At 43.4% G+C, this 12,500-nt stretch overlaps 2 protein-coding genes across 2 annotated transcripts in view; both read right to left on the bottom strand.

Annotated features, from left to right (window-relative positions):
• Positions 1-2,194, bottom strand: part of mrpl35 (mitochondrial ribosomal protein L35) — a 3,488-nt gene extending 1,294 nt beyond the window's left edge. The window contains exons 1-2 of the mRNA XM_063184672.1: positions 2,087-2,194; positions 714-870 (exon numbers count right to left, since the gene is read on the bottom strand). Coding sequence (XP_063040742.1) covers positions 714-870; positions 2,087-2,117 — 188 coding nt within the window. The 5' untranslated portion in view covers positions 2,118-2,194. The remainder of the gene's footprint in view (positions 1-713; positions 871-2,086) is intronic.
• A 2,013-nt stretch (positions 2,195-4,207) lies between these two features.
• The window catches only part of si:dkey-21a6.5 (multiple epidermal growth factor-like domains protein 9), a 23,713-nt gene continuing 15,420 nt past the window's right edge, over positions 4,208-12,500 (bottom strand). Inside the window, exons 6-10 of the mRNA XM_063184669.1 lie at positions 11,377-11,465; positions 9,515-9,627; positions 7,423-7,518; positions 5,600-5,660; positions 4,208-5,002 (exon numbers count right to left, since the gene is read on the bottom strand). Of these exons, the coding sequence (XP_063040739.1) occupies positions 4,845-5,002; positions 5,600-5,660; positions 7,423-7,518; positions 9,515-9,627; positions 11,377-11,465 (517 nt within the window). The 3' untranslated portion in view covers positions 4,208-4,844. The remainder of the gene's footprint in view (positions 5,003-5,599; positions 5,661-7,422; positions 7,519-9,514; positions 9,628-11,376; positions 11,466-12,500) is intronic.

The following is a 12,500-nucleotide window of genomic DNA, read 5'->3' as shown; positions in this document are numbered from 1 at the left end:
TGGGGGAGACAGAGGAACACAGTTACACATAAAAAAACGCACATCAATAATATACACATCAACATCAACACAGAAAACCTTATTTTGGGGGGTTGTAGCTGTCATATGAGTGAATTCTGCAGCCAAGTGATTAATTGAAAGTCAGGTTATTAGCTGTTGCTCCTAAAACATGGACAGGCATAGTATGTAAGGGATAACATTCATCGAGGAATAGTGCACGACAGAGATGCAGCACCCTGACGGGAAGTCGAGGGGTGTGTGTGTGTGTGTGTGTGTGTGTGTGTGTGTGTGTGTGTGTGTGTGTGTGTGTGAATACCATCCTCTAACATCTGCCATTGAAAGCTGTGGCTATAAATGTGTACTCATTACTCTTGTATTTGGCAGTCTAGGCCATGTGCATAGGCTGGTGGTCAGTGGACTTAACATCAGTGGACTAAGTAAAAGAAGGGCCAGACAGCTAGCTAAATACTGCTCAATATCAGCTGTGATAGGGAGCATGTTCATCTGGAAGAGAAGATGTTTCCTGTACCCTTAATGATGCTCCCATAGCAAGATGTTAATTGGTCAAATTAAATAGCTGTTGGATTATTCATCACATTTGGTTCCTATCGATATTAACTTGTAATGTGGAATCAAATAAAGTACATACAATGTGTGTGTGTGTGTGTGTGTGTGTGTGTGTGTGTGTGTGTGTGTGTGTGTGTGTGTGTTACCGTTGCAGCAGGGATGTTGAAGCGGGCGTTGCAGCCCATGTGGGCGGGGTCTGGAGGCGGGGCAAGATTGTTGCCATGGTACGCATCTGCTGAGTGGCCATCCCCATGGACACCACTCGCGGGCATCTCACTAAGGACGCTAGCGGCCGCGCCAAACCTACACACACACACATTAGCACACACCCATTAATACACACATGTGGGCATCTCATTGGACTAGGGACACTAGCAGCCACATCAGATACACCCACCCACCCACACCGATACAAAACTGTTTTCATCAAACATCAACAAAGTTATTTCCACTGAGGACAGAAATAAAGTGGTGCTTTGGTGCCCCCTTAGGAAGCCCGGGGTACTGCAGGTCTGCTGCTTTTGCCCTTGAGTGGTCATCATGGGACAAAAGCAGTATAATTCATGCTCACAGAACAAAACCCACCAGTGTATCTCCTAACGTCTTTCATACAAGCAGTTCAACTCAAAAGAATGACTAAAAGTGTGCGAGTGCGTATGTGGATTGGAGCGGAAGGAGTCCTATTGAGGCTGTTCAGTAGCCTATTCGTGCACTGCTAAAATGAACTCAACTAGAACTAGCTGTTAACTCTCAATTATTTTAATTCGTGAGCCATTTAGCACGTAGCGAACTATTCTCCTTACATCAGCTGTGTTTGTACATGAAGTGTATGTTTATTATCACTATGGTGCTGTTTCCACGTAGCAGGATATTTTTTTAGCAGGGTATTTTTTTCTCCTGCTAGGTGGAAACGCAACGTGTGGATAAAAAAAATCCTCCATTGTAACAAATGCGTTTCAGACCCCTAAACAGGATATTTTTTTCTCCTGCTATTTTTTTCTCCTGCACCTGGATTTTTAAATATCTGCTACGTGGAAACGGAAGGCCAAAACCAATGCAAAACCAATACAAGCAGGAGAAAAAAATATCCACATATAAAAATATCCTGCTACGTGGAAACGGCACCTGAGTTCAGAACATGTCAACCTGTGTTGTGAACACCACTTGTCTATTCCTCTGCACATTTACTGTGTTGATGTAAATAAAGAAATATGTCTGCGCGTGACAAAACATAGAGGTATCTATATTTAGTCTCCTAATTGTCTGTAAACCGGTACAGTAATTAAATAATCGGAAAAATCAAGTGATGAACGGCAAACTGTCAACTGTCATGAAATCACGCTAGCCTGAGGTGGGCACGGTTAGTTAGAAATATAGCTGTAGAGCACGTTGTGGACTCCACGATGTACATATTAAACACTGGGGTTGATCATGTATTGCTACGCATTACTCCAGGATGTATTTGGATAACGAGTGTGTTAAGCAGTTTAATTTGTCCTTTCTACATGAGATTACGTACCCGAAACACATCTCGTCAGGGAGGCCGCCATCTTGAATGTCAGGAAAGGCACACTTCTACGGTGCACCGTATGGACAAACAGACTTTCGTGCTACTCAAACGCATTTGCCACTTTCGAATTCTTTCTGTCTCTCTGGGTGCATCCCAATATGTGTCCTTGCCTCCTCCACTTGTGCTTGTCTCCTCGTCCCGCCTCCTGGCCCCTCCTCCGTGGAGAAAACTATAAAGTTTCCCAGCTGTCAGCCTCGCCACAACAACTTTTGAGGGACTGTTTTTCATTCACCATCCCAATTGCAAATGAGAAAAAGACTTTACAATTGAACTTTTGCAAGATATTGAAATATAATGCTGCTGTCAGTGATGTCATCATGACGAGAAGCAAGTGGAGGAGGCAAGTGGAGGAGGCAAGGTCACATATTGGGATGCACCCTCTGGGTAGCATCCAATGTAGAAGCTTAGCGCTGCCGCGACAAGGGGGAGGCACTCGATGTGCTCAGGGGGGAGGAGGAAGATGTGCTCAGGGGGGAGGAGGGAGATGTGATCCAGACCTGCCCCCCGCCCTGCACACTGCAGTTGAACATACTTGGTCTCTCTCACGCCCGACCCACGTACATTTCAAATCAGATTCTTCCTAACCATGCATGACAGGACAGGACAGGCCTACCTTGTGTGTTAAAGGTGGAATGTAAAACAGGCTATTTGAAAATTACACTCTTAAATTAAATAAATAATAAATAATATAAATATAAATAATAGTGATAATCAAGCACATGGTTATGATTTGCTATTAGGCCTAGGCCTTTGTGTGTTGCTGTTGCTCTGTTTATTGAACACACACTGGGCTACCTGTAACTTAATTCTGCCCAGTCTAGGTATCCTGACTTAAGGCAATTTGAAAAAACCCTAATGATCAGTAGGCCTTCAACAGTGAACATTCTCATCAACAGTCACGATAAGGGGGTCAGACCTGTATCCCAAAGATTGCTGGTCCAACCCCCACATCTTCCTCCATGACTGAGGTACCCTGAGCATGGTAGCCTACCACCCCGCCACAAGGGTGTCGTTTGGGGCTGCCCCCTTGCAAGGGTTAGGCATAAAAGCCATTTCGCTGCGCAGTGAGCAGTGTGCCCTGTGGAGTGCTGTATCACAATGACAATAGGAGTTTCCCAGGTGGGCTTTCACTTCCACATGTCATCACCAGCAGTGCCCAATCACATGTTGGGTGACTCTACAGCAGGGGTGGGGAACTGGGTGGATTCCAATGTGCGGACTTCTGTCCTCGGTCTGTGCTTGTGGCCTCCCTCGCGTTTCGCTGACAACCTGCCTGAACGGTTCCCCTCCCCTGCCCTCCTGCAAAGGTGGATATGAAGTGAAAGTGAAGTGAAAGCCCAACTGGGAAACTCCAACTCCCATTGTCATTGTGACACAGCACTCCACAGCACACGGTGGGACGGTACCATGCCCAGGGTACCTCAGTCATGGAGGAGGATGGGGGAGAGCACTGGTTAATTACTCCCCCCACCAACCTGGCAGTCGAACCGGCAACCTTTGGGCAACAAGTCTGACGCCCTAACTGCTTACCTATGACAGCCCAAATGTGTGGAACATACAAATAACAAGTGACACAAGTGACAAGATTACAAATGACAAGCACACAGACGGGCACATGGTAACATCATTATTTTATTTATTTATTTATTAATTTTATTTTCATATTTCTCCCAGCGTCCTCTGGAAGAACTACACAATCTCCAACACACATGTGCATTTAACAATATGTTCTTCTTTAAAATTATGTTACATTAAAGAAAACAAACCTTATCAAATCTCTATCAAATAGTGTTAAAGTTCTGGTAATAGAAAGAGAAGGCTTTGAGAGAAGCTTTCAAGGCTTTAAATAATAACGGTAATAAAAGGGGTTTGGGCAGAGGGACAGTACCAAACTCTTCAGTAAAAAACATATCGTACGTACACCAACACATTCAGGAAACATCTCACACAGCCAAATAACATGACCTAATAATAGGCTCGTTCGTGACGAAGCAGTACTGCTTTTGCTAGGCAGTGGGCATGCGCACTTTGCCAGTTTGATGCATTCTGGGTAGAATTTTCTAACCACAATGCATCAAACTGGCAAAGTGCGCATGCTCGCTGCTTAGCAAAAGCAGCACTGCTTCGTCACGAACGAGCCTAATAACATGACCTAATCACATGACCCCACACGGACCATCATCCAATCACATCCATCTGATACACCAGGTTTAGCCAATCATAACAGCAGGCCTGTGGGTGGGCACAGTGGCATATTAGCTCAATAGCATTCAATGGCAATTTGGGCCAAATACTAGGCTTGGTGTTGGCATATCTGGCAAACAGTGGTTAAAGGGTTAAAGGGCACTTTCATTTTGGCCAATGGTGTGTGTGTGTGTGTGTGTGTGTGTGTGTGTGTGTGTGTGTGTGTGTGTGTGTGTGTGTGTGTGTGTGTGTGTGTGTGTGTCTCAGAGGTGGAACGCTCTGTTATATATTTGTGTAAAAGACAGATAATTAAAATTGATCACAAGAGCTGTTTGCAGCTGAGCCTGTTAGAGCTTGTGTCAGTGTGTGTGTGTGTGTGTGTGTGTGTGTGTGTGTGTGTGTGTGTGTGTGTGTGTGTGTGTGTGTGTGTGTTTAGCAGTCACCTACTGGATATACAGTCCTGCGTGTGTTTATGTGTGCCATCATCCTGTGTCACAGGTGTTGGAGTGTATGTGGGTTTATGTCACCACCCCGCATAGACAGGCTCTGCATCGCAGGGTAGTCCGTAGAAGCGTCCGGGGGGGCGGTCCTTACGGAGTAGAGGGGCGCGGGACAGAGAGAGCTCCCCGTCAACGTCACGCCTCCGACGCAACACCAGGAGAACCACGAACAGCAACGCCACTACACACACACACACACACACACACACACACACACACACACACACACACACACACACACACACACACACACACACACACACACACACACACACACACACACACACACACACACGATTACTTTTATTTGGATCCAAGAGACAAGCAAAAGGGTACAAGATCCAAATATTTTTGAAAAGGTACACACACATTAGTATACACACACACACTGGTATACATCCACAACACGCCTCCTATGCAAGTAATGTAACATCAGGAGAACCACGAACAGCAACGCCACTACACACTACAAACTACACACACACACACGTTTGTATTGGTATCGTTGTGAGGACATTCCATTGACTCCCATTACAAAAACACTAGTGAATGCTAAAGTCGTGCCCCGATTAAAACAATCCCTAACCCTAACCTGTCAGTAAGAAAATGTTTTTACAGGTTTAGCTTCTTCACCAATAACAAAGCAACTGAGGACCTAACTGTCTTCACAACCACAAATGTCCTCACAGCAAAGGTAAAATGTCATGTTGTAGTCACACACAATTGTGGTTTAACTGGTAAACACACACACACACACATACACACACACCCAGCATACCTCCTCCTCCAATCACGAGCAGAGCGATGGTGACAGGCGCCAACTCACAGGTGTCCCCAACCTGCAACACACACACACACACACACACACACACACACACACACACACACACACACACACACCATCAATCAGGTACACATAGTTATGCAGCCACACACACACACACACACACACACACACACACACACACACACACACACACACACACACACACACACACACACACATAGTTATGCAGCCACACACACACACACACACACACACACACACACACACACACACGCACGCACACGCACACACACACGCTCCATGTATACGTACAGTATATCACGAAAGTGAATACACCCCTCACAGTTTTGCAGATTTGTGAGTATATCTTTTCATAGGAAAGCATTGCAGAAATTTCACTTGGACACAATGATTAGTGACCTTTTAACAACATATTTAACCGCTTAAATTTCTTGTTCACTCAGAAAAAAACAAAATACAGCCATGAATGTTTGAACATGTACTCACAAAAGTGAGTACACCCCAGATGAAAATCCGGTAGAGAAGGGGCTGTGTTTGCTCAAATCGCTTTGTAATGAAAGGAAATGAAAAGGGATGAAAAGGGAGGTCATCAGTGTGCGTTTCAACCTTTCTTTGCATTGAACTTTTACATTTTGAGTCTGCATCTGGCTTAAATAGATTGGTGTGAGATTTGAATGCAATCCTATGGAGAATAACAGGATCTGCTTCAGTAGTCACAGTGCATGTTGACATGCATGTTTCTTTTAGGTGTATTTCAGATTACTAATGTTGACAGCATTCATGCATCCCCAAACCATGTCAGTCCCACTACCATGCTTGGCTTTTGATAGGATACACTTTTTTTTGTAAAACTCACTTGTTTACCACCACACATGCTTGACACCATCTAAAGTATATTTGTTTATCTTGGTCTCTTCAGATCACACAACATGGTTCCAGTGATCCATATCCTTGGTCTTTTCATCTCTCTTGAGACCAAGATAAACAAATTTGCTTTAGATGGTGTCAAGCATGTGTGGTGGTAAACAAGTGAGTTTTACAAAAAAGGTGTATCCTCTCAATAGCCAAGCATGGTAGTGGGACTGACATGGTTTATGGATGCATGAATGCTGTCAACATTGGTAATCTGAAATACACCTAAAAGAAACATGCATGTCATCATGCACTGTGACTACTGAAGCAGATCATGATATTCTCCATAGGATTGCATTCAAATCTCACACCAATCTATTTAAGCCAGATGCAGACTCAAAATGTAAAAGTTCAATGCAAAGAAAGGTTGAAACGCACACTGATGACCTCCCCTTTCATCCCTTTTCATTTCGTTTCATTTCGAGACGATTCGAGCCAACACAGCCCCTTCTCTACCAGATTTTAATCTGGGGTGTATTCACTTTTGTGAGTACATGTTCAAACATTAATGGCTGTATTTTGTTTTTTTCTGAGTGAACAAGAAATTTAAGCGGTTAAATATGTTGTTAAAAGGCCACTAATCGTTGTGTCAAAGTGAAATTTCTGTAATGCTTTCCTATGAAAAGATATACTCAAAAATCTGCAAAACTGTGAGGGGTGTATTCACTTTCGTGATATACTGTAGTTATGCAGCCACACACACACACGTCAACAGACACACAGGCGCACGCACGCACACACACACACACACACACACACACACAGGTGCACGCACGCGCGCACACACACACACACACACACACACACACACACACACACACACACACACACACACACACACACACACACACACACACACACACACAAACACACACACACACCTTGCGGAAGAATGTCTCCATACAGTATCCAGGAGCCGTGCTGCCCTCAGGACAGAAGGCATCCAGAGGACACAGGATGGGGTTCACATCAGGAGACTGGAAACATACACATTAAAGATTATTCAACTTATATTATATTTACATTACATTGTATTACATTACATTGTATTACATTACATTACATTACATTACATTACATTACATTACATTACATTATATTATATTATATTATATTATATTATATTATATTATATTACATTACATTACATTACATTATATTATATTATATTTTATTATATTATATACACAGGATATGGTTCACATCCGGAGAGTGGAATAATAATGCATTATATTAGTATAATAAATAAATAAGCAGGAATAATAAACACAGGATGGGGTTCACATCAGGAGAATGGATTAATAATTATTGGTGCCATTAGATCATAGGACATGGTTCCAGTAACCCATATCCTTAGTTTGCTTGACTCTTATCTGAAGACACCACGATAAACAATTTTACATTAGATGGTGTCAAGCATGTGTTTGTATGTGTGTGTGTCCGTGTGTGTGGATATATATTAATTATCTATATAAACAAGTTTTCATAGACCAACCATAATCAAACTTTGCATGTAACCTTTAATGTTTGCCTCTATCCTTCAAATTAGAAATGTATTTGCCATTATATCTTATACTATACTATTACTATATCTTATACTATACTATACTAAACTATTATATACTATTATACTATACACATTTTCTATATTCATTATAATGTGACAAGAATTATTGCAGAAATGCAAAATTGCAGAAATTCAAACAATTTAACTGAAAATGAAACATTAGAAATCCAAACTATTATACTGTAGTGTTGTTAATACAAGAAACAAAAAATAGTCACTTTAAATGAACAGACAGGCACTTCCTGAACACAGCGTGCATCTGTAAGAAACGCCCCTCTTTCTGTCTGTCACTCTCCGCTCTGACACTATTCCAATCTCCCTCTGTAGCCTAGGCCTACTGGTGGATATTTGGGGATACACAGGCAAGCAAGGATGGATTCTTTTTGCGCTGAGTTTCCTCTGTGGGCAGCGCAGATGTCGACAAAAATAAAGTTGCGGGAGGAGAACTATTTCAATTAGCCTGCATTCAGCGTCTTTTAGGAGATGTTTACGAGGGTCATTACTTGCTTATGATGGGTTATTACTTGGCTTTCCCCCATACCACTGTTAATAGGCCTTATATTACCCAAACTGCAGACAGATATTGTCTTTCTTGGTTCAGCTGTTGAGCTCACGTGTGATTTAAGTCGTGCCTATAAGCACAGTGATCGCACACGCTGGGGAAACTCCACGTGGCACTGCAAAACAGACTATATTAATTGCAGGAAATATGCATACAGTATGCTATCTACATATGAATGGGGGATATTTGGGGAGACACAGGCAAGTAAGGACGGATTCTTTTGAGTTTCACCTGTGGACAGCGCCAGTTAGACCAAAAAAGTTGCGTGAGGAGGAGTGTTTTATTGAAATACCTTTTGCATTCTGGGACTTTTAGGATATGTTCCTGATGAGCATCCATGATGAGTTATAACTAAGTTTTCCACCACTTTTTAATAAGCCCAATAGTCTATTACCCGAACTGCAAACAGATAAAGACTTCCTCTGTCGAGTTATGAAAGCAAACCGCAAATACAGATAAATACTGACGCATGGACGAGAGAGGGATGTCATGCTGAGCTTTTTTTACAGCCAAACTTTTAGCGCATCAAACGAGTGGCTGCTTTTGTTTGATGTACCAAATGAATAGTGCTTGCTGGAATCCACCAAGTGTGCATAACCTGGGGAAGTTGCAAACGTAGGTAGGCTAGAGTACATGCTTACTGGAATCAATAAGAGTACCGTTAGGTGAACTGCCAACAGATTCGATGGAATTAAAACGCATGGAACCGGTTCTCAACAGGAACCGGTTCTCGATTCCCAAGCCTATTGCTAGTGTGTGTGTGTGTTAACTACAGGGCAGTAATAGCAGGCCGCTTATGTCTGTGTGCATGTGTGTGTGCGTATGTGTGTGTGTGTGTACGTACGGGACAGTAGTGGTTCTCTGGACACACATCACACGCCGCTTGTCCCCATCTGATCTGGTAGAAGCCACTGCTGCAGATCTGACAAATCAACTGGAACGCCGGCTTATGCATCCCTACAAGTACACACCCACACACACACCCACACGTACACAAACAGACACACAGACACACATACACACACACACTAATTATGCATCCCTTTATACACACACACATTAACATGCAATTATGCCTACAAGTACATACCCACACACACACACACACACACACACACACACACCCACACCCACACACACACACACACACACGTACACACACACACTAATATACACTCATGCATCCCTATAATTCAACACACACTTCTACTAAAGACAAGGGAAGTCAGTATCTCGGGAGCGTTCTACCCAAGGTCTTGCTGCAGGTGGCATGGTTACGCACACCTGACGAAGAAGGATTTTATGAAATGTGTTCTATTTAAATGTGGGGAAACAATTTGAAGCATTTTGACATAAATAAAGGCAGGGAGGTGTGTTTGCCTTATATTCAATGTCATCTAATATTCGGTCCAATATTTCACGAGACCTACTTTGAAAAAGAAAGCCCATTGGGAAACTCCAACTCCCATTGTCATTGTGACACAGCACTCCACAGCACACAAGTGAAAACTGCACACTGCACACAACAAAATTGCATTTATGCCTCACCCGTGCAAGGGGGCAGCCCTCAGTGGCGCCCCATGGGGAGCAGTGCGGTGGGACGGTACCATGCTCAGGGTACCTCAGTCATGGAGGAGGATGGGGGAGAGCACTGGTTGATTACTCCCCCCACCAACCTGGCGGGTCGGGAGTCAAACCGGCAACCTCTGGGATGCAAGTCTGAAGCCCTAACCGCTCACCCATGACTTTGTGTCATTTGAGTTTGAAATACACTGCGACTTTTTCGCACCCTGGAGACATTGAAATTTGTCGAGTGGACCTTTTCAGTTTCTAGTTGAGTACCGCTGGTCTAAGGCATGCTGGGCCAAGTGTGTGTGTGTGTGTGTGTGTGTGTGTGTGTGTGTGTGTGTGTGTGTGTGTGTGTGTGTGTGTGTGTGTGTGTGTCTACTTAACCCTGTGCTAATGTACTTACAAAAAGAGCTAATCCCACTTGGCATTTGCACTTATTGTTCTGTATATTTCCTGTGTTCTTTGTATCTGCAAGTGTTGTTTGCTATAATTGTGTCCTCGATTATAAGTCACTTTGGATAAAAGTGTCTGGCAAATGTAATGTAATGTGCGGTTAGTCACACACACACACACACACACACACACACACACACACACAGGCGCGGGCGCGCGCATGCTACACACACACACGCGCTACACACACGCGCTACACACACACACACACACACACACACACACACACACACACACACACACACACACACACACACACACACACACACACACACACACACACACACACACACACACACACATTAATAAGCAGTGTACATGTTAATTTGAAACCATAGTGCATTGTCATGGTTCAGTGTTCATGTCATTCAGAGTTGCATCCATTGCTCTGGTGTGATTGGATGTTAGCTACATTACTTTACATTACATTACAGCTGACGTTTTTATCCAAAGCAACTTATAGTTATGATTTGTCAGGGTATCGCTAACGGTACTTGGAGCAGTGTGGGGTTGGATACCTTGCTCAAGGGCACTTCAGCCATGGATATAAGAGATGCCAATGTAGGGAGAGGTAAGGGTGGGATTCGAACCTACAATCACCACATTGAAAGACCTGGGTGATAGTGTGTGTTGTGTTTAGTTACCTAGGTGTCAGTGCATATGCTTTGATTGGCAGTTGGTTACCTGGGCGACACATGGTGCATTCTCGAGCCCCCATCATCAGAGCTTCTGACCCAGGTGGACACACACTACACCGCCCACAATTGGAGGAACTACACACACACACACACACACACACAGACACACACATTAATATACACAGTACACCGTGCACAATTGGAAGAACCACACACACACACACACACACACACAGACACACACAGACACACACATTAATATACACAGTACACCGTGCACAATTGGAAGAACCACACACACACACACACACACACACACACACATGCACACATACATTAATATACACACATTAACACACTACACCACACACAATTGGAGGGACTGCGCACACACACACGCCCACTCACATGCTCACATTAAAGGTGCACTGTGCAATATTTGAACTAGTTTATTTCCAGAATTCATGCTACTGTAACGGAGGCCAACTAGCAGAGTGTGGCATGGAACAGCCTGATCTCCAAAAATTCCGTGCTCCTGGACACGGATGTTAAGGACACGAAATCCGTGTCCAGGAGCACGGATTTTGCCAAAATTCCGTGCTCCTGGACACGGAATTGCTTTCCGTGCTCCTGGACACGGAATTGTTTTCCGTGATGGGCACACGGAAGTGTTTTCTATAGGCTATTACCACAACACTGAGTTAACTCTATCATTAGAAAATACATACCAAATGCTAATCCTAAACAAAATAATGCTATAGCAATTTAAGTTGTGCCCTGACCAAAACATTCCCTAACCTTAACCTGTCATTAAAGACATATTTTTGAGAAATACCTTTTCCAGTTGGTTGCTGGGCTATCAAACTCATATAATGAATGAAAGAAAACTAGCAGTGCCCAGACCAAAGCAATCCCTAACCCTAACCTGTCAGTAAGAAATGTATTTTTTTTTTAGACAAAATATTAGAAATGAGAAAAATCCTGAGAAAACACAAGACTGTGGAAATAGCCTATAGAAAGCACTTCAAACAATTCCGTGTCCAGGAGCACGTAAAACAATTCCGTGTCCAGGAGCACGGAATTTTGGCAAAATCCGTGCTCCTGGACACGGATTTTGTGTCCTTAACATCCGTGTCCAGGAGCACGGAATTTTTGGAGATCATGTTGCAT

This window comes from Engraulis encrasicolus, chromosome 19 (assembly GCF_034702125.1).
Source record: "Engraulis encrasicolus isolate BLACKSEA-1 chromosome 19, IST_EnEncr_1.0, whole genome shotgun sequence".
Taxonomy (NCBI): domain Eukaryota; kingdom Metazoa; phylum Chordata; class Actinopteri; order Clupeiformes; family Engraulidae; genus Engraulis; species Engraulis encrasicolus.
The sequence above is the reverse complement of the archived record's forward strand: the minus strand, read 5'-3'. Positions and strand labels throughout refer to the sequence as shown.